At 38.4% G+C, this 27,871-nt stretch overlaps 1 protein-coding gene across 1 annotated transcript in view; it reads left to right on the forward strand.

Moving 5' to 3' along the window:
• Positions 1–27,871, forward strand: part of TMEM156 (transmembrane protein 156) — a 49,072-nt gene that overhangs the window by 5,052 nt on the left and 16,149 nt on the right. The window contains exons 2-5 of the mRNA XM_049886349.1: positions 11,380–11,649; positions 13,641–13,901; positions 19,827–19,946; positions 22,218–22,301. Coding sequence (XP_049742306.1) covers positions 11,380–11,649; positions 13,641–13,901; positions 19,827–19,946; positions 22,218–22,301 — 735 coding nt within the window. The remainder of the gene's footprint in view (positions 1–11,379; positions 11,650–13,640; positions 13,902–19,826; positions 19,947–22,217; positions 22,302–27,871) is intronic.

A 27,871-nucleotide genomic window follows, 5' to 3' on the forward strand; every position in this document is an offset into this window, starting at 1 on the left:
TTCTCTAAGACATTAGTACGTTGTTTTATCTTCCTTTTTACTACTGCATCTCTTTTCTCCATAGCAGTTATTACCTATATAATTTGTATTTTTTTATTATGACGTCCCCAACTAGAATAAAACTCCATGAATATGAAGGCTTTCTCAGTTTTGTTTGCTGATGTGTTGTTTCAAGCACTTAGGACAGTACTTGTCACATTGGGAGCCACTCAATAAGTATCTGTTGATTGAATTTTCTGAGTCGTATTTTGTTGTTGTTAGGTGCTGTTAAGACAATTTTGACTGATACCAACCCATGTGACAGAGTAGAACTGCCCCAGAGGCTTTCCTAGACTGTAATTTTTACAGAATCAGATCGCCAGGTCTTTCTCCTGCAGAGCAGCTGGGTGAGTCTGAACTGCCAACCTTTGGGTTAGCAGCCGATGCTTAACCATTGCACCACCAGGGCCCCTTGGTCATATTGTAAAGGAAACATTCTTGAAGAAAACGTCTTTTTGTCTGATCGTCACAACCATCTTGTGATTTAGGCAGGCCAGATATCACTATCCTCATCTTACATTTGAGTAACCTAAAATTTCATCCGTAAACCTAGAACTGTTAGGCTGTGCAGTCTGTGAAATTTATGTCACAGAAACTTTTACTTAAAAGACATATGTCTCGTAATCTTGACTCATTTTCCTTCCATTTTCTTCATCCCTGGGGACTTTTATAGTGTGCCTTTATTTCCCTTGTTCTGACAAGTAAGATGAGCAATCGCTTTCTTATATCCCAAACCTGCCTTTCAAATACTGCTACAATAAGTTAAAAATTACCCCAAACTCTGTCTTCATCCCCCTACCCCAGCAAACAATCAGTCTTCCCCAAATATTCTATGAATAAACCTGTGTTTTCTCTAGACTCTCTTGCTCCCAAACTGATTAACACCACAGAAGTATCGCTCATACACAACAGGAAACATTTTTCTTCCGTTCCCACTCAATTACCAGAGACGTTTTAACTATTGGACTCAAAATGGAAATATAATTGTTTGGGTTCTGCTATTGAAATTGATACTATTTTTGAGACTGTGCCAATTGTTAAAGAGACAGAGTGTGGCCCAAGGAAAATGGCATGCTTCCTCAATGTCTCTCTACATTCAGCAGTTAGACCATAAACTGTTCCCTATTCAGGCAGCTGACGTTTTAAAATTGCTGAATTATGCTACAGAATTTTCAATAGTGATGAAAGAGCTTTAGAAACAATTTTTTTTAGGTATAATTTACATACAATAAAATAGAAAGATCTGTAAGTATTTAGTTTCATGCATTTTGACAATTCTTTGTGGCCATGTTCAATATACGGAAGATTTGCATCACCCCCGGAAAGATGTCTCTTGCCTTTTCCAGTCAAATCTCTTCCCATCACTGAGGCAACTTTCTGAGAAGTGCTGTCTCTTCTTATACTTCATATAAATTGTATCATCAAACAGTATCTATTTTTTAGCTTAACATATGATTTCTGAGATTCATCCCTGTTATTGCTTGTATCAATATTTCCTTTTTAAAATTGTTCAGTAGTTCCTTGTGTAAATACACCACAATTTGTATATTCATTCACTGAGTTGTTTTCAGTTACCATAAATAATGCAGCTATGAACATTCTTGCATAAGTCTTTGTGTGAACACGTGTTTTCGTTTTTATTGGGTAACTAGTATTGGAGGATTCCTGGTGGTACAGTGGTTAAGCACTCGGCTGCTAAGGTTTGAACCCACCAGCCAGCTCTGCAAGAGAAAGATGTGGCAGTTGGCTTCTGTAAGGATTTACAGCATTGGAAACCCTATAGGGCAGTTCTATTCTGTCCTATAAGGTCTCTATGAGTCGGGATCTACTTGATAGCCATGGGTTTCAGTTTTTTTTTTTAAATCTAGTGGTGGGATGGCTGGGTATATTTAATTTTATAAGAATCTGGCAAACACTTCTCCAAAGTGGTTGTACTGGCTGTGTTTCCAGTGGCAAAAATTTGTTTACTTTAGTTTATATTTAATATATTGAAATAATAACACTTAAAATACATGCAGTCTAAAATAGCTCATGCTTTTTCCAAAGGTACCTGAGAGCTAACAAGCAGAAGAAAAGTCTGTTGTTGTTAGGTGTCGTAGAGTCGGTTCTAAACACTGCCTGGTCCTGTGCCATCCTCACAATCGTTGTTATGCTGGAGCCCATTGGTGTAGGCACTGTGTCAAACCATCTCCTTGAGGGTCTTCTTCTTTTTCACTGACCCTCTACTTTACCAAGCAGGATGTCCTCTCCAGGGACTGGTCCCTCCTCATAACACGCCCAAAGTATGTGAGACACAGTCTTGTCGTCTTTGCCTGTAAGGAACATTCCGGGTGTACTTCTTCCAAGGCAGATTTGTTCATTCTTTTGGCAGTTGGTGGTATATTTAATATTCTTTGCCAACACCATAACCCAAAGGCGTCAATTCTTCTTCAGTCTTCCTCATTCATTATCCAGTTTTCACACTCATATGAGGCCACTGAAAATACCATGGCTTGGATCAGATGCACCTTAGTCTTCAAGGTGACATCTTTGCTTTTTAACACTTCAGGGGCCTTTTGCAGCAGATTTTCCCAATGCAATGCATCATTTGATTTCTTGACTGCAGCTCCCGTGGGTATTGATCGTAGATTCAAGTAAAATGAAATCCTTGACAACCTCAACCATTTCTCCGCTTATCATGATGTTGCTTATTGGTCCAGTTGTGAGGACTTTTGTTTTCTTTATGCTGGGGTATAATCCATGCAGGAGGCTGTAGTTTTTGATTTTTATCAGTGAGTGCTTCAAGTTCTCTTCACTTTCAGCAAGCAAGGTTGTGTCATCTGCATATTACAGGTTGTTGATGAGTCTTCCTCCAATCCCGATGCCCTGTTCTTCATATAGTCCAGCTTCTTGGATTATTTGCTCAGCATACAGATGAAATAAGTATGGTGAAAGGATACAACTCTGACACACACCTTTCCTGACTTTAAATCACACAGTAGCCCCTTATTCTGTTTGAATGACTCTCTCTTGGTCTATGCACAGGTTTCTCATGAGCCCAATTAAGTGTTCTGGAATTTCCATTCTTTGCAATGTTATCCATAATTTGTTATGGTCCACACAGTCGAATGCCTCTTCATAGTCAATAAAACACAGGTAAACATCCTTCTGGTATTCTCTGCTTTCAGCCAGGATGCATCTAACATCAGCAGTGATATCCCTGGTTCCATGTCCTCTTCTGAAACCGGCCTGAATTTCTGGCAGTTCCCTGTCGATATACTGCTGCAGCCATTTTTGAATGATCTTCAGCAAAATTTTACTTTCTCCTGATATTAATGATATTGTTTGATAATTTCCACATTGGGCTGAATCACTTTTCTTGGGAATAGGCATAAATATGAATCTCTTCCAGTAGGTTGGCCAGGTAGCTGTTTTCCAAATTTCTTAGCATAGATGAGTGAGCACTTCCAGCACTGCATCTGTTGGTTGAAATGTCTCAATTGTATTCCTCCAGTTCCTGGAACCTTGTTTGTCCCCAATGCCTTCAGTGCAGCTTGGACCTCTTCCTTCAGTACCATTGATTCTTGATCATATGCTACCTCCTGAAATAGTTGAAGGTTGACCAATTCTTTTTAGTATAGTGACTTTGTGTGTTCCTTCTGTCTTCTTTTGATGCTTCCTGCATCGCTTAATATTTTCCCAGTAGAATCCTTCAATGTTGCAACTCAAGGCTTGAATTTTTTCTCCACTTCTTTCAACTTGAGAAATGTTGAGCATCTTCTTCCTTTTTGGTTTTCTAACTCCAGGCCTTTGCACAAGTCATTATAATACTTTGTCTTCTTGGGCTGCCGTTTGAAACCTTCTGTTCATCTCTTTTACTTTATCATTTCTTCCATTTGCTTTAGCTATTTGATGTTCCAAGAGCAAGCGTCAGAGGCTCTTCCGGCATCCATTTTGGTCTTTTCTTTCTTTTCTCTCTTTTTAATGACCTTTTACTTTCTTCATGTATGATTTCCTTGGTGTCTTCCCAGAACTCATCTGATCTTTGGTCCTTAGTGTTCAATGCATCAAATCTATTCTTGAGAAGGTCTCTAAATTCAGGTGGTATATACCGAAGTCCATACTTTGGCTCTCACAGACTTATTCTAATCTTCTTCAGCTTCAACTTCAACTTACATATGAGCAATTGATGGCCTATTCCTCCGTCGGCCCCTGGCCTTGTTCTGACTAATAATGTTGACCTTTTCCGTTGTCTCTTTCCACAGATGTAGTCGATTTGATTCCTGTGTATTCCATCTGGGGAAGTCCACGTGTACAGTTACTGTTTATGTTGTCGAAAAAAGGTGTTTGCAGTGAAGAAGTCACTGGTCTTGCAAAATCCTATCATATGATCTCCAGCATCATTTCTATCACCAAGACCATATTTTCCAACTACTGATCTTCTTCTTTGTTCAGAACTTATGCATTCCAACCACCAGCAATTATCAATGTATGCTGATTGCATGTTCGATCAATTTCAGACTGTAGATGTTGGTAAAAATCTTCAATTTCTTCATCTTTGGCCTTAGTGGTTTGTGCATAAATTTGAATAATAGCTGTATTAACTGGTCTTCCTTGTAAGCGTATGGATATTATCCTATCACTGACAGTCTTCTACTTCAGGATAGATTTTGAAATGTACTTTTTGGTGATGAATGCAATGCCATTCCTCTTCAATTTGTCATTCTCAGCATAGTGAACCATATGATTGCGTGATTCAGAATGGCCAATACCAGTCCATTTCAGCTCATGAATGCCTAGGAATTCAATATTTATGTGTTCCATTTTGTTTTTGGTGATTTCCAATTTTACTAGATTCATACTTTGCACGTTGCATATTCTGATTACTAATGGATATTTGCAGCTGTTTTTTCTCATTTTGAGTTGTGCCACACCAGCAAATGAAGATCCTAAAAGCTTGACTTCATCCACATCATTAAGGTCAACTCTACTTTGAGAAGGCAGCTTTTCCCCAGTTGTCTTTTGAGTGCCTTCCAACCTGAGGGGCTCATCTCCTAGCACTATATCAGACAATGCTCAGCTGCTATTTGTAAGGTTTTCACTGGCTAATTTCTTAAAGAAGTAGACCACCAGGTCCTTCTTCCTAGTCTGTCTTAGTCTAGAAGCTCAGCTGATACCTGTCTGCCGTGGGTGACCCTGCTGGTATTTGTATACCGGTGACATAGCTTCCAGCATCACAGCATCACGAAAGCCCCCACAATACAACAAACTGACAGATGTGTTGGGGAGGAATAGCCTAGGTACTGGGAAATTATAATTTGCCATAGAGTAGTTTCTGGAGCTCCTATTATGTGTCAAACAATGAAGGTTTTATTATAAATTCTTACTTATTTTTAAAGGTTAACAGATAATTGAGACTTCTGTTTCTTGTAAGTTATACCCTAAAAACACTCCTGATACAAAACATCTGAAATTATGAGATAAAATACATCAAAAACTTAAAGAAAAATGTGTAGCTAAACTGATAAGAAAAAAAGAAAACTTCTCAGAGGTTGAACACGACTAGAAATTACAAATCCAGATGGGTAAGGAAGCTTGAAAAAATTGGTTGCCTCAGGAGCATCAACCCGTTCCTGGTGGCCTGGAGTCTCAGTTTCACTGGGCCATATGTGGTAGAACAGAGAGAAAATCCTAAGACTGGGACACTGAAAGGTGACAAGCTCCATGAAAAGGTAAAGTAAGAAAAACCATCTGGCTGTGAGGCAACTTGCCTGTCTTCACCTTTGTTCTGGGTAGAGCAGAGAAAAAGCCTCTCTTGAGAATTTGTAAACACACACATACGCACAAATTCCGTTGCTGTCAAGTCAATTTCAACTCATGGAGATCCCATGTGTTACAGAGTAGAACGACTCCATAGGGTTTTCTTGGCTAAACCGATGACAATTTGGATACCGGAGGTCATTACCTGTGAGAATGAAAAGCCCAATCCAAGAATTTAATTTAAAGTAGTTTATCTTTGACATTACCAATAGACACAAAGCAGAGGCAAATGCCAATCTTCTCTGGAGGAAAACACATTCAGATCAGGTCTCATATAATTTCCCAAATAAAATTCCAAGGAAAATGAGTCACTATTAAAAATCATAAAACACATGAACACCAACAGATAAGAGACAACAGAAACAACAAACAACAGAATCGGATCTTCAAAGAATTCAGATACTGGAATTGTAAGATACAAAATATAAAACAAGTATATTTAATATGGATCAATTAATAAAAGAGAACGTTAAAAGCATGACTAAGAAACAAGACTATTAAAAATAACCAGGCAGTTGAGCACTATGGTCTTTATGGGATAGAATTGACAACAGCAACTCGAAATGTTAGATAGGAAGCTTGAGGTCAGTGAGTTTATGTTGATGGGGGAGGAACAATTCGAAAAAGGAGGATGAGAAAATGGTTGCACAATTTGAAGAATGTATCAACCCAACAAGGTCACTGAATTGTAATTTAGAAATTGTTGAATTGGTATATGTTTTGCAATGTATAGTTTCAACAACAAAATAAAATAAATTATTTAAAAAAATAACAAGGCAGATTTGAAAAAGAACCAACTAGAACTTTTAATTGTGAAAATATAATAATTTAGAAACACAAGGAATGGATAAACAGATTAGATACAACTGAATGATGAATTAACTGGAATATAAATCTGAAGAAATTACCTAGAACACAGTACAGAGATCCAAAGAAATAGAAAAGACTAAACAGAGCTTAGGAGACAGAGGGAACAAAGGGAGGTTGTTGAAACCAAAGCTGCAGAAATTGAGAAGAGACAGAATGGAGGAGGGGCAAGACATGCAGAGAGAGTGGAGGAGAATTTTACAGAACTGATGAAATTCCCAGATTCAGAAAACCAGAGGGATAAATAAAAAGAAACTCTGTAGAACATGAAAAATAATGAGATTTTAAAAACAAGCAGTGATTGTACAATTTCACATGCCTACCAGTAATGTATGAGAGTTCCAGTTCATAGCAGCATTATTCATAGCAGCAAAAATAGAAACAAACGTTCACTGTCAGAATGAATAAGTAAATTTTGATATATTCATTTAAAGTATTTAACAAATAATTAACTATAGCTACATGCGTCAACATGACTGAAACATATTAAGCAAAAACAACAAAAAGACCGTCATCAACAAAAAACGCAAAACACAAATTACAAATGAATAATACAGTATATTTTATGTTTATAACAAAAGTATGAAAAATGAAATATTATTTAGGAATGCACACATTTTGGTGAGCTTATAAGATGAAAAGAACCCAAAACCAAACTCATTGCCATCGATTTGATTCTGATTCGTAGTGACTCTATAGGACAGAGTAGAACTGCCTCACAGGGCTATAAGATGAAGGAATGATAAACATAAAATTCATGATAGTGGTTCATTTCTGGGAAAGAAGGAAGGTGTAGCGATAGGAAGGAATAAAGATGTTGGCAATATTCTTTTTCTTAAGCTGATTGATAGGTATGTGAGTGTTTTATTTTTATTATTCTTTAAATGGAACATATACATTTTATATATGCTTATGTATGATATAGTTTTATAATAAAAGTTTAAAAAGAAAATAACGATAGTTGATATTTATTTATTCTTACTCTTTTTTCTTCTTTAAAAAGAGAAAATAATTGACTTGGGCGTTTGTCCTATACAGTACTGTATTTTCTAAGTCTATTTAATATTCTATATACGTCCTCTGAGAGGTTGCAGTCTTAGTGCTGGTGTAATTATGGAACGCATTTCTCAGTCGGGGTGTGAAAATTTAGATGTCTGACTCCCAGCAAAATTAATGGTAGTAGTTAACTTCGTAAATTCTTGTTTATGGAATAATGTACAGCTCACCTGGTGACAAAAAAGACTGAGTAGAATTTATTTATTTCTAAAAATGATATTGGAAGGATGTGTCCTCTGTTTATTTCTTTTCCAATTGAATTATTTAAAACCGAAGTTTAAAACCCATCATAAAATGACCTCATAGCCAAATAGAAAGGGTAGTCATCAATTCTAGAAAGCCCAGTTGGTCACTTATTGAATAAGAAGACTGCAATATTGACAGTATAAATTTCTCCATCTCCTTTCTAAGTCATATTATAGAAATATAAATTCAAGGAGCTTAGAATTTCATAAGATGAAGACCGTTAGCGAGGAAATGGAATGATGGCAAAAAGAAGTTTTTCATGTATTTTTGTAATATAAAAAAGCTATCGATTATAGACCTCCATCAGATAGTACATTTTCATCTTTTTCCTGAGGCGTTTTTATTGAAGGCAATCTTTTTTTTAAATTACAGTTACAATTTGGTTACAACTTTGATTATAAATATATTAAGACATTATAAAATTGTGTATGTGAGTAAAATTTCATGTGCCCCCTACCCCCCCAAAACATTTACAGCAATTCAAGTATGAATTTTTTTTATAGCTGAAAATTAAATCTGAATTACTGCAGAAGTAATTTCAAATATAGAGGACTGGTAATTAATCGTTAAGTAATAAAAATATGATGTGGTTGCTAGGTGCGGTTGAGTCAGTTCCAACTCAGAGTGACCCTATGTACAACAGAATGAAACACTGTCCCGTCCTGAGCCATCCACATGATCGTTGTTACCCTTGAGCCCATTGTTGCAGCCACTGTGTCAATCCATCTTCCCCTTTTTCACTGACCCTCTACTTTATTTACCAAGCATGATGTCCTTCTCCAAGAATTGGTCCCTCCTGATAACATGTCCAAATTATGTGAGACGAAGTCTCACCATCCTTGCCTCTAAGGAGTGTTCTAGCTGTACTTTGTCCAATATAGATTTATTTGTTCTTTTGGTAGTTCATGGCATTTTCAATAAAAATATAATACTCACCAGTAATTAAACACCAATGGAGCCACCATTAAAGTACAAATTTGACAAATTAAAAAAAAATGCTTTGTAAAGTAAATAAGATTAAATATGAATCAGTAGCTTGATATTCTTTTAAGTTTGAACCAAGATGTAAGACCAAAATAGGATTTTATTGGGCTCCACGTTATTTAGAAATCTTAAGATTATATTTTGCTCTACATGGTAAAGAAAGCTACATAAAGATGGAATTGACCATGTTAGTTTTTTTCTCACTCTAACAAGCGATTTTTAGACTGGGAAAATCTGAGAGATACTATGTATTCCTTATTTGATCATTACTGCTAAATAGGAATTTTTATATAGAGAACTTTGACTATGTGTACAATCAAAGCATCGATAATCCTATTCTAAATGAAGGAAGATATTTTTCAGCTTTTGATTATACTTTGGAATATGTATTTGCATTTTAAATAATATACATTTGTACAAATTTCAAAGGTGTTTTCATATATGTTATACTGCTTGATGCTACTATAACTACATGAAGTTAGCAGAATCCAGAATTATTATCCCTGTTCTGCGGATAAGAAAACTAAACTCATGGAGATTAAGTAAATTGTCCAAGTATCTTGGGTAGATACTGATACAGCATTAGGATTTTGTCTTTTGTTTCTGAACTCAGTATTCTTTCCATTGTAGCACCATTTCCATGTGTCGTGTTTGTCTTTAGACAAAAATAAAAATCATGATGTCACCCTGTGAAATTTTATCTTTGGAGGTTATGCTGTTGTTGTTGTTAGGTACCATGGAGTTGATTCTGACTCATAGCAACTCTGCGCACAACAGAGTGAAACACTGCCCGGTCCTGCACCATCCTCACAATTGTTGCTTTGCTTGAGCCCATTGTTGCATCCACTGTGTCAATCTATCTCATTGAGGGTCTTCCTCTTTTTCGCTGACCTTCTACTTTACTAAGCATAATGTCCTTCTCCAGGGACTGATTCCTCCTTGACAACATTTCCAAAGTATGTGAGAAGCAGTCTCGCCATTCTTGCTTCCAAGGAGCATTCTGGTTGTACTTCTACCAAGACAGATTCGTTCATTCTTTTGGCAGTCCATGGTATATTCAATATTCTTCACCAACACCACGATTCAAAGGCATGAACTCTTCTTCAGTCTTCCTTATTCATTGTCCAGCTTTCTCATGCATATGAAGCAATTGATAGACAATGGCTTGGGTCAAGTGCACCTTAGTCTTCAGGGTGACGTCTTTGTTTTTTTAACACCTTAAAGAGATATCTTGAAGCCGATTTGCCCAATGCAATGTGTCTTTTGTTTTTTTGACTGCTGCTTCCATGGCTGTTGATTGCGGACCCAAGTAAAATGAAATCCTTGACAACCTCAATCTTTTCTCTGTTTATCATGATGTTGCTTATTGGTCCAGTTGTGAGGATTTTTGTTTTCTTTATGTTGAGGTGTAATCCATACTGAAGGCTGTGGTCTTTGATCTTTATCAGTAAGTGCTTCAGATGTGGTAAATTAAGGATCTTGAGATGGAGAGATTATCCTGGATTATCCAGGTTGGCCTTAAGTACAATCACAAGTGTCCTGATAGGAGAGAGGAAGAGGTAGATTTGACACACATGGAAGAAGAGAAGGCAAAATGAAGACAGAGGCAGAGACCGGAGTGCTGTGGCCACAAGGAAAGGAATTCAGCAGTCAGCAGACCAGAAGCTGGAAAGAAAAGAAATCGGCTCTCCCCTAGAGCCTCTGGAGGGAGTACAGCCCAGCCTTAGTATCAGATCAGTGAAAGTGAGGTTGAACTTCTGGCCTCCAGTACTATGAGAGAATAAATTTCCGTTTTAAATCACAAAGATTGTGGTAGTTTGTTTTAGCAGCCACAGGAAGCTAATACAGAAGTACTGTTCACATTTTCCATCCCCTGTTCGACTCCATGCGATTGACTTGAGTCTTTATTTTGGAATACACTGATTCATTAACATTTCCCTAGAATGACTTATAAAAGTTGAATTGGCAAAAGTTGTGTGGTAGATATATTTCTAACAAGGACAAAAAAAAGAGTCACTGCTGAGGCTGTTTTTGTATAACTAAAAACCTCATGGGATTTGGTTTTGCAGTGTGTATTCTCAACGACAACAACAACAACAACAACAAACTTTCCCAGAATAGGGAATAATTAAAATGTGTTGGTTTCCAAATACTTCTCTACAAGGACCTTTGTTCTCTAAAACTTAATAGAGAATATTGACAGGTTTTTTAAAGAAATACTTAAATGTAGTAGATGTTTTCAATTCATGTAAAATAAAGTCTTGTCACTGATAAACTGAAAGTTAACTGAATTTTCCTAAGGAAAACTGGGACTTTATCGTGGTTTTATTTGAAGGTCAATAGTTCAAGATTTCACAGTAAAGAAAGTTTTTGTTCTTGTTTTTGCAGGAAACGTGTTGGAGCTATCTTGTCTGGAAGTGTGTTTACAACCTAATTTCACCTATTCACTCCCTTCATTAAATTTTTCTTTCATGACCCTTCTGCAACCAGTAAGGGAAAGTCAGATTATTAGAGGAATCTTTCTAAATCACTCCAACTTTCAAAACTTCACCAAGATTTGTGAAGACATCATGAATGAATTTAAAATATGCTCCTCATGTTTGGTTTGTGAGTCCAAAGGCAACATAGATTTTATTTCTCAGGAACAAACATCAAAAGGTAAACAAAAAGCGAAAGCGAGAAGGAAATTTATCAAGGACAATTCGTTTATTCTGTTGAAAAAAGTATTAATAATATATTCCAATTTTAAATCTGAAGGCATTGGAATGCTCAGTGGTGTGGTTCTTGATAAGTAATATGCAGGGTTTGAGATATTACCCTTTCTTGGTTGTACTATGATTTATTGAAAACACAAATCTATTCTTGAAATACACTAAAATATCATTGTAATTCACATATGTTTAATGGTTAAAGAATTATTTATCATCCTGCCTTTGAAGGTAGTGGGTTTTTTCAAAATAATTCTAAGTAAAACTATAGGTTCTCACCGAATATCAAGCTCTGGCTCTCCAAGGAGTCATTGAATTGTTGATGCATTTGTCTCTGCTCCTGCTTAGCATTTATCAATCTATATATGAATTATGTTTTTACTTGTCTGACTTTCCAACAAGCTTTTTGATGACAAGGACTTTGTCTTAATTCACTACTATGTCTCTAGCTCATAGCATAATGCCTGACACGTAGTAGGCACTCAGTAAATATTTGTCACATGGATGAACAAATAAAAAAATAAGTATTATCTGCAATGCCTAGATGAACCGTGCATTTATTATGAAATCAACACACATTATTTAATTAAATAGAGTCAGATTGGATCATTGAGAAATTAAATAATTCATTTATGGAAATAAAATATGCTAGTGGTCTCAAGCCTAAATATCAAATTTATTGCTTATACCTTTTTCAGCCAGGTTGCTTCCTGTATCATTCCATGTTTGCATTTTTTCTATTCTTTGACAATGAGAACAAGATTTCTTTGCATTGACTTTGGATGAAGACCATTGTCTTTCTCTGAGTTCTTACTCAGGTAGTACTTTAACTATTCCAGTGTTCTGGTTTGAGTTCAGCAGAAAGCAAATTAGGGAAATAGCCTATGATGATAGAAAGTTAGGAACTATTTTAAGGGTTGGTTGGTAGCTCATGGGTGCTACTTCCCTGCTTTCTTGAAAAGTGAAAACTGTGCATTGACAAGTTGTCACAGTTGCTATGGCTGTCACCCCAAAACTCATTCTCTTAAAACAATAGCAACCATTTTATTATCTCATGTTTTCTGTGGGTCAGGAATTCAGGGTGGGCATAGCTGGGCATTTCCGGCTTGGGATGTCTCATACTGTTGGAGACAGTGATGAGGGCTAAAACTGAGAGAGACTGAAGTAGCTGGAGGTAGGTGGGTATCTCTCTCTCTTCATGTGGTTTCAGAGTTTTTCTGTGTGGCCTTTCCACTTGGGTTAACTTGGGCTTCCTCACAGCATGGCAGCCTTAAGTCGTGGCCTGCTACATAGTGACTCAAGGCTCTGTGTGAGTGTTCAATAGATGAGGTGGAAATTGCTTTGCCTTTTCTGACCTAGTCGGGCAGTGTCACTTCTTGTACGTATTTGGTTACAAGCAAGTCACAAATCCTTCCAGATTAAAAGGGAAAGGTATTAGATTCCACCTATTCATGGGAGTGGGGTGGTGTGGAAGGGGAGGGCAGGGAAGGCTGTGGCAAAGTTTTAGGGTAACCTGTGAAAAGGGAAATATTGTTGTAAACATTTGGGAAACTAAAATCTGTCCAACAAGTCATCAGGGAAATGTCTGTATATTTTCTTTGGGTTGTTCCAACCCCAGTGATTAAGCATTGAGCTGATAAACAAAAGGTCAGCAGTTCAAATCCACCAGCTACTCCTTGGAAACTCTATGGGGCATCTACTCTGTCCTACAGGGTTACTATGAGTCAGAATCTACTCTATGGCAACAGGCTTGATTTTTTGTTTTAGTCACCTGGTTCTCACTATCTTAAAAGACAAACTATTTGGTCATTACTTTTAGTGGAGCTAACTTGTTTTTTCTATTTCCTTGTGTAGGAAGGGAGGAGATTTAGTTTTGAGTTGCTGTGTTTTCTCAATATTCATTACAGTTTTGCTAATAATGCTTTCTTAATCTCTTTCCAGTTCTTGTCATGAGAGGATCAACGAACGTGAAAGCAAGTGATTTTCTTTTACCTTGTCAACATTTTAACTTCACTGTAGCTTCAATAGTTGACCATTTGGAGGAATACAACACTACCTGTAACCTAAATACCCACACTAGGAAGTCACCTATCATGGTGGAAGACCCAACCAAAGAAAATTCTATAAACCATTCTTGTAGAATTACTGAAGGCCTGAATAACTGTATACATGTTTCTTTGCACCTAGAAATGGATGTAAAAAGTAAGTTTTAAAGGAGGTTCGGGGAAAAGGGGGAAATTAGAACAGATATACAAAATTGCACAAGGGCTAATGCATTAACTTTACTGAAAGTCAAATAGGTGAAGAAATTCTTTAATGAAATAATATTGCCTGAAAGAGTGTCAGTCCTTTTATCTATTTATGTTTCTTTCAAAATGGGCTTTCTATGGGGCCTTGCTGTAACCAAAGGCAGAAGAGGCATCTACGGGATGTGATTTGAGGGCCTCTAGAAAAACCCCTCCGCTCCAAAATAAATTCCCAACATGCTTATTAGCTATGCTTGAAGTAATATCACCATGCCGAACTTCTTGGGTATTAAAGGGTTAGATTTCTTTTTAAATGTAGATATCCACATACACTGTGATGGACTAGTAAAATCTTACTTTGAATTGATTTAACATGTCCTCCTTTTCAACTAAGAAGCCATGGTGGTTCAGTGGTCAAACTGCTCAGCTGCTAACCGAAAGGTTGGTGGTTCAAACTCACCAGCTGCTCCGCAGAAGAAAGATGGTACAGCCTTGGAAACCCTATGGGGCAGTTCTACTCTGTCCTGTAGGGTTGCTATGAGTCAGAATCGACTTGAGGGCAATGAGTTTGGGTTTTGGCACTTAAGCTGAGAACCAGGCCTAGAAGAAATGGGATTTTTTGATGTAGTGCCATGGAGATAGGGCAAGGTACAGATTAGGCACTTTGGGTCACTGGATGACTCTAAGGAAAAGGTAGGAGCTCAAAAGACAAAATCTATGTATGTATCTTAATTCTGTTAAGGCTGTTTAACTTTCTAGTGATTCCCTTCTGAGTTATTGCAATTTATTTTTTCCACCAACTAAGCAGTATGCCCTTGCTTCACCTGTAAAATTCACTCCAGGTGAGCATTTTAAGACATAAGCACTTCCTGAGTTCCTCCTGTATGCCAGGCACTGTGCCAGGCACTGAAGACCCAGGGACAGATGAACGTAAACAGTCTGGAGAGGGAGACTCCACACATAAACAAGTTAGTGATTCCAGTGCTTAGCTAGAGTCATTTGCTTGATATTCCAGACATATGGAAGCCTTTCAGGTTGCTTTGGAATGCTTTTCTAAAGCTTCAATTATTCTAATGGTAATTAATTTTAAAACACTACTTTTATTTTAAAGCAAACACAAATATATGATACGTATGCATTTCCAAGGCAAAATGTAAGACTTCAAAGAAATTTCTCCTGAGTTAGTTTGCCCAGGCACCCTATAGCTTCTGCAATTAGGGATCTTTCAAAGTGTATTTTGTGTGTGTGTGTGTGTGTGTGTGTGTGTGCGCGCGCGCGCTGGGGTGGGGTTGGGGATCTGAGAAGACCAGAACAGAGGAGGTCAATTTTCTCTGGTTCAAGGGCAGTGAGTGGGTAGAAGGTGGGTTCTGGAAAGGCTGTATAGAGAAGGTGGCCATTATGAAATCTGGAAGATAAACAAGTTTGATTATAAAAGTTTTTTTTTAAATAATTTTTATGGTTCAAAACTTATATTTATTTCAATGTATATCATGTATTCATCTCATTTCTAAAACATAAAGCAAAAATAAGCATTTCTATAATTATGATTTTAGGAGAATTAATATTTGTATTAATACAAAAATCCGTAAGTTCTAGTCTTCCTTCAGAGTGAAATGATAGTTAACAATTATTTTGAATTGATAATTCAAAGATAACAGTGATGCAGAAATATGTACTCTTGTATTTTGGAAAAAGTGTACCTGTTTTTCCATGCGTACCCGTGGCTGTCGAGTCAATTGTGACTCATAGCAACCCTGTAGGACAGAGTAGAACTGCCCAATAGCGTTTCCAAGGATGTAAATCTTTATGGAAGCCTGCAGGGTGGCTGCAGGCTCAAACCATCGACCTTTTGGTTAGCAGCCAGGTGCTTAACCACTGTGCCACCAATGCTCCTTCTGCCATGTGTAGAAGGTTGAAACATATTCATATCTTACTCAGCTATGCAAAGACTAGTTTGATCTCTCTTAAAAGCCCTATCCACCAGGAAGATAAAACTAAATTTAGTCTAATATGGTAAATTTACTCTGAAACAATAATTTAAACCATCCCTTTAGGTTTTTTTTTTGTTTGTTTGTTTCTGATTTCTGTCTCTTTTCTCTTGCTCCTCTCCAAAATGACTGCGGGGCAGTTGGTGGTGGAGCAGTTGCCTGGGGGGGTGGGGGTGGGAGGCTGGGTGACATACTCTTCTGAGCTCACACTGGTGCTTGGTGGGTGCACTGGCTAGTCTGGTCCCAATCCTGCATCTTCTGCTATTACAATCTAAAGTTGGTAAAAGGTCTGCTTTTCATAGCAGGATCAGAGCCCAATGACACCTTGGTGTCTTGCTGATATTGCAAGTCTTCTTAGTCAGTTAATTTCATGTTTTATTTTGCTAAGTGAGGAATGTAAGTTTGGGCCAGAGCTGAATAGCATAGAATGGTATTGGGGAGGCTGAGTGCCTCCATTCTAGCCAACCTCTGCCCTTCCTCCATTCAATTTCTTCTCTAAATAAATGTTGAATGCCTGTTTGATGTACATCTGCTCATAGAGGATGTTCCTGTTTAGGAAACACCCAGATTATGAACCCCACAAAGGCAGTCACCCAATGGTATAAATAAGTTATGTATTCTGCTAAGTTGAGTAAGTATTAGTCAAGTTTTATATGCCAAAAAGAGGCTACATAGGGTGACTAAAAAAGTCCGACAGCTGCACCTGGGACTTAATGAGGTCACCCATGTTTAAGCCACTGGTTTCTGAATCTGGTGGTCTATGTGTCTTTGTAGAACCAAGGGGGATTAAAGAACTGTACTAAGTTATTGTTGGATGCAGAAAATCCTTCCCAAGCTTCACTGTCATCTAAATAAACACACTTTTCCCCCTATATCCTTACTTACTATGTTGTTGTTGTTAGGTGCCATCAAGTTGGTTCCAACTCATAGTGGCCTTATGTATGACAGACAGAAACACTGCCCTGCTCTGAGCCATCCTCACAATCATTGCTATATTTGAATCCATTGTTGCAGCCACTGTGTCAATCTATCTCATGGGTCTTCCTCTTTTTTGCTGACCCTTTTCTTCACCAAGTATTATGTCCTTCTCCTGGGACTGGTCCCTCCAGAAAACATGTCCAAAGTATGTAAGGTGAACTCTAGCCATTCTCACTTCTAAGGAGCATTCTGGCTGTACTTCTTCCAAGACAGATTTTTTCATTCTTCTGGCAGTCCATGGTATATTCAGTATTCTTCACCAAAACCATAACTCAAAGGCATCAATTCTTCTTTGGTCTTCCTTATTCATTGTCCAGCTTTCACATGCATATGAGGTGATTGAAAAGACCATGGCTTGGGTCAGGCTCACCTTAGTCTTCAAGGTGACATCTTTGCTTTTTAACACTTTAAAGAGGTCTTTTGCAGCAGATTTGCCTAATGCAATGTGTCTTTTCATTTCTTGACTGCTGCTTCCACAGGTGTTGATTTGGATCCAGGTAAAGTGAAATCCTTAACAACTTCAATCTTTTCTACATTTATCATGATGTTGCTTATTGATCCAGTTATGAAGATTTTTGTTTTCTTTATGTTGAGGTGTAATTCATACTGAAGGCTGTGGTCTTTGGTCTTCATCAATAAGTGCTTCATGTCTTCTTCACTTTCAGCAAGCAAGATTATTTCATCTGCATGTTGCAGGTTGTTATTGAGTCTTTCTCCAATCCTGTTGCTGCATTCTTCTTCATAAAATCCAGCGTTCTTGGATTATTTGCTGAGCATATAGATCGAATAGGTATGGTGAAAGGATACAATCTTGACGCACGCCTTTCCTGATTTTAAACCATGCAGTATCCCCTTGTTCTCTGCCTCTTGGTTTACGTACAGTTTTCTCATGAGCACAATTAAGTGTTCTGGAATTCCCATTCTTCACAATATTATCCATAATTTGTTATGATTCACACAGTCGCATGCCTTCATGAAGTCAGTAAAACACAGATGAACATATTTCTGGTAATGTCTGCTTTCAGCTAAGATCCATCTGATATCAGCAATGATATCCCTCCTTCCACATTCTCTTCTGAATCTGGCTTGAATTTCTGACAGTTCCCTGTGGATGTACTGCTGCAATTGTTTCTGAATTATTTTCAGCAAAATTTTACTTTCGTGTGATATTAAAGATATTGTTCGATAATTTTCACATTCTGTTGGATCACCTTTCTTTGGAATGGGGCACAGATATGGATCTCTTCCTGTCAGTCGGCCAGGTAATAGTCTTCCAAATTTCTTGGCATAGCAAGTGAGCACTTCTGGCGTTGCATCCATTTGTTAAAACATCATAATTGATATTCTGTCAATTCTTGGATCCTTGTTTTTCACCAATGCCTTCAGTGCAGCTTGGACTTCTTCCTTCAAAAACATCGCTTCTTTATCATATGCTATCTCCTGAACTGGTTAAATGTCTACCAGTTCTTTTTGGTACAGTGACTCTGTGCATTCCTTCTATCTTCCTTTGATGCCTCCTGTGTCATTCAATATTTTGTCCGTAGAATCCTTCAATTGCAACTGAGACAAATTTTTTCAGCTGGACAAATGCTGAGCATATTCTTCCCTTTTGATTTTCTAACTCCAGGTCTTTGCACATTTCATTATAATATAAGATGCATTGATAATTACTGATTGAAATGCAAAAGTTGGAAAGAAGAAGGATCAGTAGTTGGAAACTATGGTCTTTCTGATAAAAATGACACTGGAGGTTGCAAGATAGAATTTTGCAAGACCAATGACCATTGGAGATATCTTTTTTTAAACAGCATAAATAGTGAGTACACACGTAGACCTCGTCAGATGGAATACATAGAAATCAAGATCTATGGAAAGAGAAGATGGAGAACCTCAATATCATCAGTCAGAACAAGGCCAGTGGCTGACAGTGGAACAGACCATCAATTGCTCATATGCAAGTTCAAGCTGAAGCTGAAGAAAATTAAAACAAGTCCACAAAAGCTAAAGTATGACCTTGAGTATATCCCACCTCAATTTAGAGACCTTCTCAAGAATACATTTGCTGCATTGAGCACTAGTGACTGAAGACCAGTTGAGTTTTGGGGAGATATCAAGGACATCATACATGAAGACAGCAAAAGGTCATTGAAAGGACAGGAAAGAAAGAGAAGACCAAAATGGATGTCAGAAGAGACTCTGAAACTTGCTTTTGAATGTAGAATAGCTAAAGTAATATAAGAAATGATGAAGTAAAAGGGCTGAACTGAAGATTTCAAAAAGTTAGCTCGAGAAAAAAAAAAAAGTAAATTGTTATAAATGAAAATTGCTAAATCTAGGCCAGGGTAACTGTATGCTTAATTAACGCATGCACTTGATCTGATTATTGGAGTGCAAGCCAGTGAAACTTCTATTACTTTGCAGAAAGGGGTTCTCATCTGCTCTGGTCACCTACATGCCTCAATCCTGCCCTCTCCTTCTGCCTCCTCTCTCTCTCTCTTCCCTATTCTCCTTAAACCCACTCCATCGTTGTTAATTTGAGGGCATATTTTTGTACTGGTTGGTCCAGGGCCAAAATTATTAGTTACAAATGGCTCTGATTCTAGGATTCTGCCATACTGTGGTCTTAACCCAGGGACAGCAATGAAGATGAAATTGATATCAAGATAACTTGTAAGTGAAACTGATACTAGAATTTTTGGTACTAAACAGATTCCTAGAAGTCACCTGGTCAAGTTTCCTCATTTAATACACCAGGAAAGAATTCAGGAGGATAAGCGACCCTGTAATGGTTGTGGTTATATACCCAGGTTTTCAGTGAAAGGCAGAATATGTAGTAGCATCCAGCTATACTCCCACATTCCTTCTTATCTGTTGCATCATTTTATTGTATTTTCACAGTATTTTTTTCTTTACAGATTTCATTTGTTCCGTGAAGATCACTTGGTATGTTTTAGTTCTGTTAATTTTTATATTATTGATCATCTTCATTATCCATAAAATACTTGAAGGCCATAGGAGAATGCGGAAATGGCAGAGTAAGTATTTAGAACTAAATCCATTGTATGGGATAATCCATTTAGTGTCAAGGAAATCCTAATTTTATGCATGGATATAATTGCTTTTTTAGTTCAATTGGACGTATGTTGAGCACCTACTCACAGCAACCACCTGTCTGTTAGTGGAGGCTTGTTCAGTATATGCCAAATTGAATTAAAAAGAAATTATATTCATGAGTATAATATATTCATGAACATATTTCAGCAGAAAGTCTGGGCTAAGACAGGTTAGGAAGAAAGGCCTGGCAATATATTTCTGAAAAATCAACTGATGAAAACTCTGTGCATCACAACAATTCAAAGCCCCTTGTGGATGAGGCTGCCATGAACTGGGGACCGACTTGATGGCAGCCAACAAGAACAACACCGTGTGTAAGTGGCAATTCTAGGAATATAAGCATAAGTAAGGCACAGTGCCAGCATCCAAAGAGTTTCATGTGTCTTTCTACTACCCAGACAAGGGAATTTAGGAAGAAAAGAAAGATCGGGTGAATAGGAAGGATTTGATGAACTGGAAGTTGAGATGCAATGAAGGAGAGGCTTAGTGGAAGTGATGGTGGAAGAGAGGTGGAAGAACAGGAGTGGTGATAACTTCAGAGTTAGGGATCTTAAGCAGGAGTGGTCTTAGGTGATGAATGTGGTTGAAGACAATCTTTAATAATTGTAGGAATGTCAATAGATTAATGGCAGTGTAGGGCTAAGCTGTATAATTGCAAATCAGGATACTAGAGGTGATATTAAAAATCAGTAACAACAGTTATGACATAGGCACCCACTACCAGGATGAACATTGACTGCAAACTACTGGCTCAGTCCTACTGGTGTGTATCCATGCATACACTGGCTGAATATCAGGCCTGCTGGACAGTGCACGATACGAGTAATCATTATAAGAATAGGCTTTGGAGAAAAATAGACTTGGGTCAGAATCCTCGGACTACCACTTACTAGCTATGTGACTTCGAGCAAGTTGTCATATCTGAGTATGGTAAAACAAAGGTAATCCTCTGTAAACAGGACTGAGGTAAGGATTCAACTAAAGAGATCGTGTAAGAAGTTTAGCACAGTATCTGGTGCATAGGTTTTAAAAAAAGAAAGTACTATTGTGTTTGTTGCATTATTTCCCAAGGCTCTTCTGTTGTGTACAAGGCAAGGCAGTGTTAGTCCTTGCAGTAGGTAGAACAAGTGCTTGTCTCTAGGTTTGAGGGAAGAAGGTGCCATTCTTTTGGCTAAGTATTTGTTGCAGATATTTCTGAAAGCAGTTTCAAGGTTTGTCATGTATACCTTAGTACATAAGGTTCTTAATACTTCAGTTAATAATATCATTAATATTATGTATTTGTAGAATAAACATTTTCAGAGCACTTTCATAAGCTTTCCACTAGATTCTCAAAGTAAACAGGGTATGTGCTATTATTTTCATTTTATAGATTAAAAAAAAAAAAAGCTCTAGACAGGTTAAGTATTTGTCCAAAGAGTTATACAGCTAGTAAAATGTCAGAACCAAGACCCAGGGTCTTTCTAGTTTTGAAAATTATATTATTTTAAATAAATGTGTGCTATTTGCAAATAGCACATAGTTTTGAGTTTTTTAACCCACTTTTCCGTATGAGTATTTATTAGGGAAAAGAACATCAGAAAAAATATAAAGAACGAGACCAGTATTGGCGGGAGGGGGAAATGGGAGGGGAGTCCCGTTAAGTTCTTACGAACACCTACTCAAAGGATAGGCTTAGTGGATTTTAAAGGCTTACCTTGCAAATCCAAGAATATAAAGTAATTACAAATGCCACACCAGTTAGGACATCCTAAAAACCAAACCAAACCCACTGCTGTTGAGTCAATTCCAACTTATAGCAACCTTATAGGACAGCGTAGAATTTCCCCATAGGGTGTCTAAGAAGTGGCTGGTGAATCTGAACTGCCAACCTTTTGGTTAGAAGGTGAGCTCTTAACCACTGCACCACGAGAGCTCCAGTTAGGACATTAAACATTATTAAATATTAGTCATGCATGAGATGAGATGGGATAGTAGCATTAATGACAGTGGCAAAGCCACTGGTCTTAGGAAGAACCTGCATTTGTTAACGGAAAATAGTTTAATAAGGAAAAGCTCTTAATGCCTTGTTTCTCCAGGCCCTGTTGTGAAAGGCCCATTTTCCTTGGTGATCCTTTGAACCAACATGAGGAATATATATTGAGAATGTGCTTGCTTGTCATCTAAATATTTAATTTCTCTTCTTGGAACAGGTCATAAATACAGGCCTACATCTGTTCTCTTAAGAGAGAGTGATTCTGAGAAACTGAGAACATTGAACGTGCAGGTTATTTCAGGTGAGTTCTGTGACACTAAGCGGAACACGGCTTAGGAAATTCCAAAGCTTCACAATTTCACCCCAGAGTAACCTCAAGATGCAGAGATCTGAGCTTGTTTAAATTAGTCTTGTATCTGGAAAAAAGAGCTGTGGGCAAATGAAATCCAGTTTAATATGTCTTATTAGCAAGGGACAGTTACGATCAAAACCACCTCCTTAAATAATGGGAAGTTTGCTTAACTGGCACGAAGAAATTCATGCGAGTTGGTAGAGCTGAGAAAGTAATAAGGAATAAGCCTGAGATTTATTTTTAAATGAGACAAGATACCATTATTCCTCAGAATCGCAAGAAGTAATTGCAGAGTGGGCATGGCTTCGCTGGAACCTTCACTTAGCAGAGGGTGTCATTGTGCAAAGAGAACTTCTAATAGCCTCAATTAAAAGGCCCCCTGTCCTCTCCTGAGTAAAAGAAATAGAATAAGGGAATCCTAATTAGAGCAGCTAAGGGGGCTGTGAGCACAGATGCTGTGTGGTTCCATCTCCCTCTTCTAATTGTGAAGCTTCTCTCTGAATTCAAGCTGTCAACTCACATTTAAAAGAAAGACAGGGAGAATGTGACAGGGGCAAAAGCTTCTTCTTCATCCAGGAGAAGTAATATCCTTGACACCTGGAAAACCATAGACTTATGAGTAATATTAGTAAAGCTCCTTGTACCCAGCCAGTGAGCACACCTCTTTGAACTTTGTAAGAAGTTGGAAAAGGAGGCTTCAAGTTCGGTGTGTAGATGGTTTTCAAAAATGGAAGGAAACGGAACAAACCCTTGGCCTCTCTTCTGCAGCTGCATCTGTAGTTACAGAGATTGGCACAACATGTCGCTGTTTCAAGCCTTTTGCTAGCTTTTAAATTAGCAGACTCTTAGCCTCAGGAAAAAATGAGACTGGGTGCACCTAAAGGGCTCGAATTTTTAATAAAATTTATAGCTTCTACTCTCAGCATTGGCAGTAAAATTATTGTTATAGCAAGTAGTAATAAGCATTAGCTAAATAGTCATCCGACACCAGTCAATGTGGGGAGGGATGTAGTGGTGGTTCACTGGTAGAATTCTCACCTGCCACGCAGGAGACCCAGGTTCGATTCCCAGTCAATGTACCTCATGTGCAGTCACTATCCATCTGCCAGTGGAGGCTTGTGTTGCTGTGATGCTGAACAGATGTGAACAGAACTTTCAGGCTAAAACAGACTAAGAAGGAAGGCCTGGTGATCTACTTCTGAAAAACAGTCAATGAGAACCCTGTGGATCACAAGGGTCTGATCCACAGCCCATCATGGCGATGGCGCAGAATGGGGCAGCGTTTCGTTTCATTGTGCATGGGGTCGCCATGAGCTGGGTATGACTTGATGGCAGCTAACGACAAATGTGGGAAAAGTCGATGAGAACTGTATGTGGTCAATGCAAATTTTATTTGGTTAATGAAATAAAAACCACAGGGCTGTTTCAAATGGCAAAATCAAAATTTAAAAGTAGAAAATGGCGTTTTCTCCATTCACTTTTCTTATCCAGGACATGTGCCTTACATTCACTCACCAGCAATGTCTTAACCCAGTTCTGCTGGCCTTTTTGGTTACCCTAGGAATTCGGGGCATTTCTTTTTTCAAGTTGTAATTTTGAACACTGCAGTCTTGTCTGAGAAAAAGTCAGTAGTCCCCCCGTCAACCCATATAGTCAGGGGAATCACAAATTTAAAGTACTAGCTACCCGTAAGACTGACCTCGCAAGTTGTATTTATGAGCTTGCGATTTTCGTTCTCCAAAGTTACCTGTCTCAGCCATCCTTTCCCTTTAATAGCTCTCACTAAAAATCTTCTGGGTTTATTACCAGGTATATAATATTAATGTTTAATGCAGGCCAAAGGATGACGGCCTTTTTTAAAACCAAGGGGGAAGAAACAGATTCTTACCTGTTATTTATATTCCTTTAACCTAAATGCAATTTTTTTCCCTCCCCATTATAAGTTGCTCTTTCTGAGAGAGAAATGGAAAGGAAATAACGTCTCTCCTGAGTGCCGTTTTTAAGGCCTCTCTTTGTAATGATGGATTATAGGCAGCAGTGAGAATGTCAGGGAAAAAAGGTGCCAGCATGGTTCTCTGGAGGAGCAGTAACATGAGGTAAAAAAAAAAAAAAGCAGTTCAAAGAAAGCTGTGACTGTGTATGACATTTGGCAGAGCTGCTTATTGTCAACTCTAGCTATACATTCTAGAATGTCTCTCCAGTTGTTCATGTATCACAAAGTAGGTGTTGTTACACACACACACACACACACACACACACACACACAGATGGATAGCCTTACACCCTAAGAAAGACGTTTATTCATCCTACAAGAGAGAAATAAGGAGCCATTACCCAAGACCCTAGTATGTAGTAGGAGCACCGTAAACACTAATAGATATGAGTGAATCTCATTGTTATAGAAAGAGATGTCAGATGTAGTACAGAATCAAATCCCAACTTTTATGTCTGTAATATTTTCCTCTCTGCTTTGAAAATGTGTTGGCTTATGTTGCCCGTCTTGGCATTAATCTGCTTTACATTTTATTCATTCGACTATTATTTTCACACAGGAGACGGCTTTGTCTTATTCATATTTGTGTGCTTGTCTTGAGAATGATATCTGGCATGTAGTTCATGCACAATAAGGGCTTATTAAATCACACAAACCCTAAGGGGAAATAAGTATCGAATAAAAAGAGTAGATGAGCAAGGGATGAATGTTAGGGTTGGGAAAGATGAGAACAACGGAAGAGACAAAGAGTAGATCAGAGGGAATATAATTCAACTTCATTAAAAAACATATAATACATTTCTATAGAGTTGTTAGAGATGTAAAAGAATAATGAAAAACATTGACCATCTTGAAGAAGAGATTTTAAGAACTATGCAAATGTAACTTTGAAAGGTATCCCTAGAAATAGTTCTTAATGGGGAGACCACAAAGGCCAGGAGCAGAAACACTGGACTAGCACCTGAATCATTGGATGCGAACAATAGAAATCAATTTGGCTGACTTGGAAGAAAAGGAATTTATTGGATAACTAGTAGGTAGTTCACCTGGAAGACTAAGGTGCGCCTGACCCAGCCATGGTATTTTCAATTGCATCATATGCATGAGAAAGCTGGACAATGAATAAGGAAGACTGAAGAAGAATTGACATCTTTGAATTGTGGTGTTGAAGAAGAATATACCATGGACTGACAAAAAAATGAACAAATCTGTCTTGGAAGGAGTACAACCAGAATGCTCCTTAGAAGCAAGGATAGCGAGACTGCGTCTTACATACTTTGGACATGTTGTCAGGAGGAATCAGTCTCTGGAGAAGGACATCATTCTTGGTAAAGTACAGGGTCAGCAGGAAAGAGGAAGACTCTCAATGAGGTGGATTGACACAGTGGCTGCAACAATGGGCTGAAGCATAACCACAATTGTAAGGATGGCTCAGGACCGGGCAGTGTTTCGTTCTGTTGTGTCCAGGGCTGCTATGAGTCAGAGCCGACTCGATGGCACCTAACAACAACAACAACAGTAGATAGTTCATAGAAGCAACAGGAAGGTTAGGGAATCTGAGCTTAGAAAATAAACAGGTAAGAGAGGCCAGGGGGCAGTGGTGGTTTATTGACGGAATTCTTGCCTTCCAAGTAGGAGACCTGGCTTGAATTCCTGGCCACTGTACCTCATATGTAGCCACCACCTGTCTGTCACTGGAGGCTTGCGTGTTGCTGTGATGCTGAACAGGTTTCAGTGGAACTTCCTGACTAAGAACGACTAGAAAGAAAAGCCTGATGATCTACTTCCAAAATCAGTCACAGCAGTCTGATCCGCAACCATCAAGGGCAGGAGCAGGACCTGGCAGTGTTTCAATTCAGTTGTGCCATGAGTTGTAGGCCAACTAGAGAGCAGCTAATAACAACAAGAAGGGAGGTCAGGCAGCCAAAATCAGGCAGCCAAGAACACAGCCCATGTTGCATCATAGGAATGGTCTGGTAAGAATGCTCCCTGCTGGTGTTAAAACCAATGGGTGCTCCCTCCGAGTTGCTGGGAATATTCTTTGACTGCTGTGCAGATTTGCATAACTCCCCAGGGTTTCAAGCCTCAAGGAGAAGCATCTGTTTGGAGGAGTATCTGATTGACGGAGTCTAGGCCACAGATTGGTACTCTAGGTACCAAGAAGCAGGGAGAGAGAGTATCTGCCCTCTGGCTTCCACATACTTGGAATTATCCCTCAGCTGCAAGGGTGTTCAAATGCTGGATAAATACATTTCTGTGACACCAGGCGTCTAGCATTAGAGATTACATCTAGAGGTCATTTCGTATCTCCCCACTATGTCCATTTAAACTGGTGAAACCTTTAAAACCTGAAATTCCTCACCTTCAAATATTCAACCAAAATTTGTTGAACCTCGATCGACTACGGGCCAAGTATTATGCTAAGGACTGGTGATGCAGTGGCACACAGTACAGCAGAGTCCCTGGCTTCACAGACCTTACAATAGAGTTGGTGTTGTTATTAGCTGCTGTTAAGACAGCCCCAATCCATGAAGCCCCCATGCACAGTGGAATGAAAATCTGCCTGGTCTTGCGACCTCTACACGATTGGCTGCAGATCAGACTGCTGTGATCCATAGGGTTTTCACTGACTGATTTGTGACAGTAGATCACCAAGCCTTTCTTCCTAGTCCAGCTTACCTGTTAAGCATCATAGCAACACTCAAGCCACCACTGACAGACAGGTGATGACTGTACGTGGAGTGTACTGGCTGGGAATCGAACCTGGGTCTCTCTCACAGAAGGTGAGAATTTTACCACTGAGCCAGCAATACCCTGTATGATATCATTAGGAGATTCTATCCCTGGTGAGAATTTTACCACTGAGCCAGCAATACCCTGTATGATATCATTAGGAGATTCTATCCCTGGCTGCCTTCAGAGAAGGGAAGCTAGTTAATATCTCACTAAACACCTTCCATGTGCACAGTATTTTCACATGTACCATTTTATTTAATTTCATGAGAACCTCACTTTTTTCCTGATGAGAAAAACGAAGCTAAGAGAGTTTAAGTGACTGGCCCACTAGTAAGAATCAGGATTCAAACCGAGGGCTATCCAATGAATGCACTTCCCAGCATTCCACTTAATGGCAACTGTTTAACCTTGCTGGTTCAAACCACAGATCAAAGCTATTCTGGCTCTTTCACATTTAACACTGAAAACTGAGATGAAACATTTTCTCTATATAAGGTTTTAGGGGCTTGTGTGTGACAATATGAGCCATCCATAAAGCAGCATTTCAGCACTGGCCGACATGTTTTTTTGCAGTTAATGTGGGTGGGTTCTAAGGGAACATGAAGCAAAGGAAACTGAATTTTATTGTGAAAGAGAATTACTAAATGTCAAAAGTAAGTGGATGACCCAGCTATTTATATTACCCCAAAATAAAACTAATGGAAATGTAAAATTATATTTTGCAACCTGTTTATGGCCAGTGTAGTGAAGACCAAGCAGGCTTCAATTTCCTGCAGAAGACAAGATAACT

This window comes from Elephas maximus, chromosome 5 (genome assembly GCF_024166365.1).
Source record: "Elephas maximus indicus isolate mEleMax1 chromosome 5, mEleMax1 primary haplotype, whole genome shotgun sequence".
Lineage (NCBI taxonomy): Eukaryota > Metazoa > Chordata > Mammalia > Proboscidea > Elephantidae > Elephas > Elephas maximus.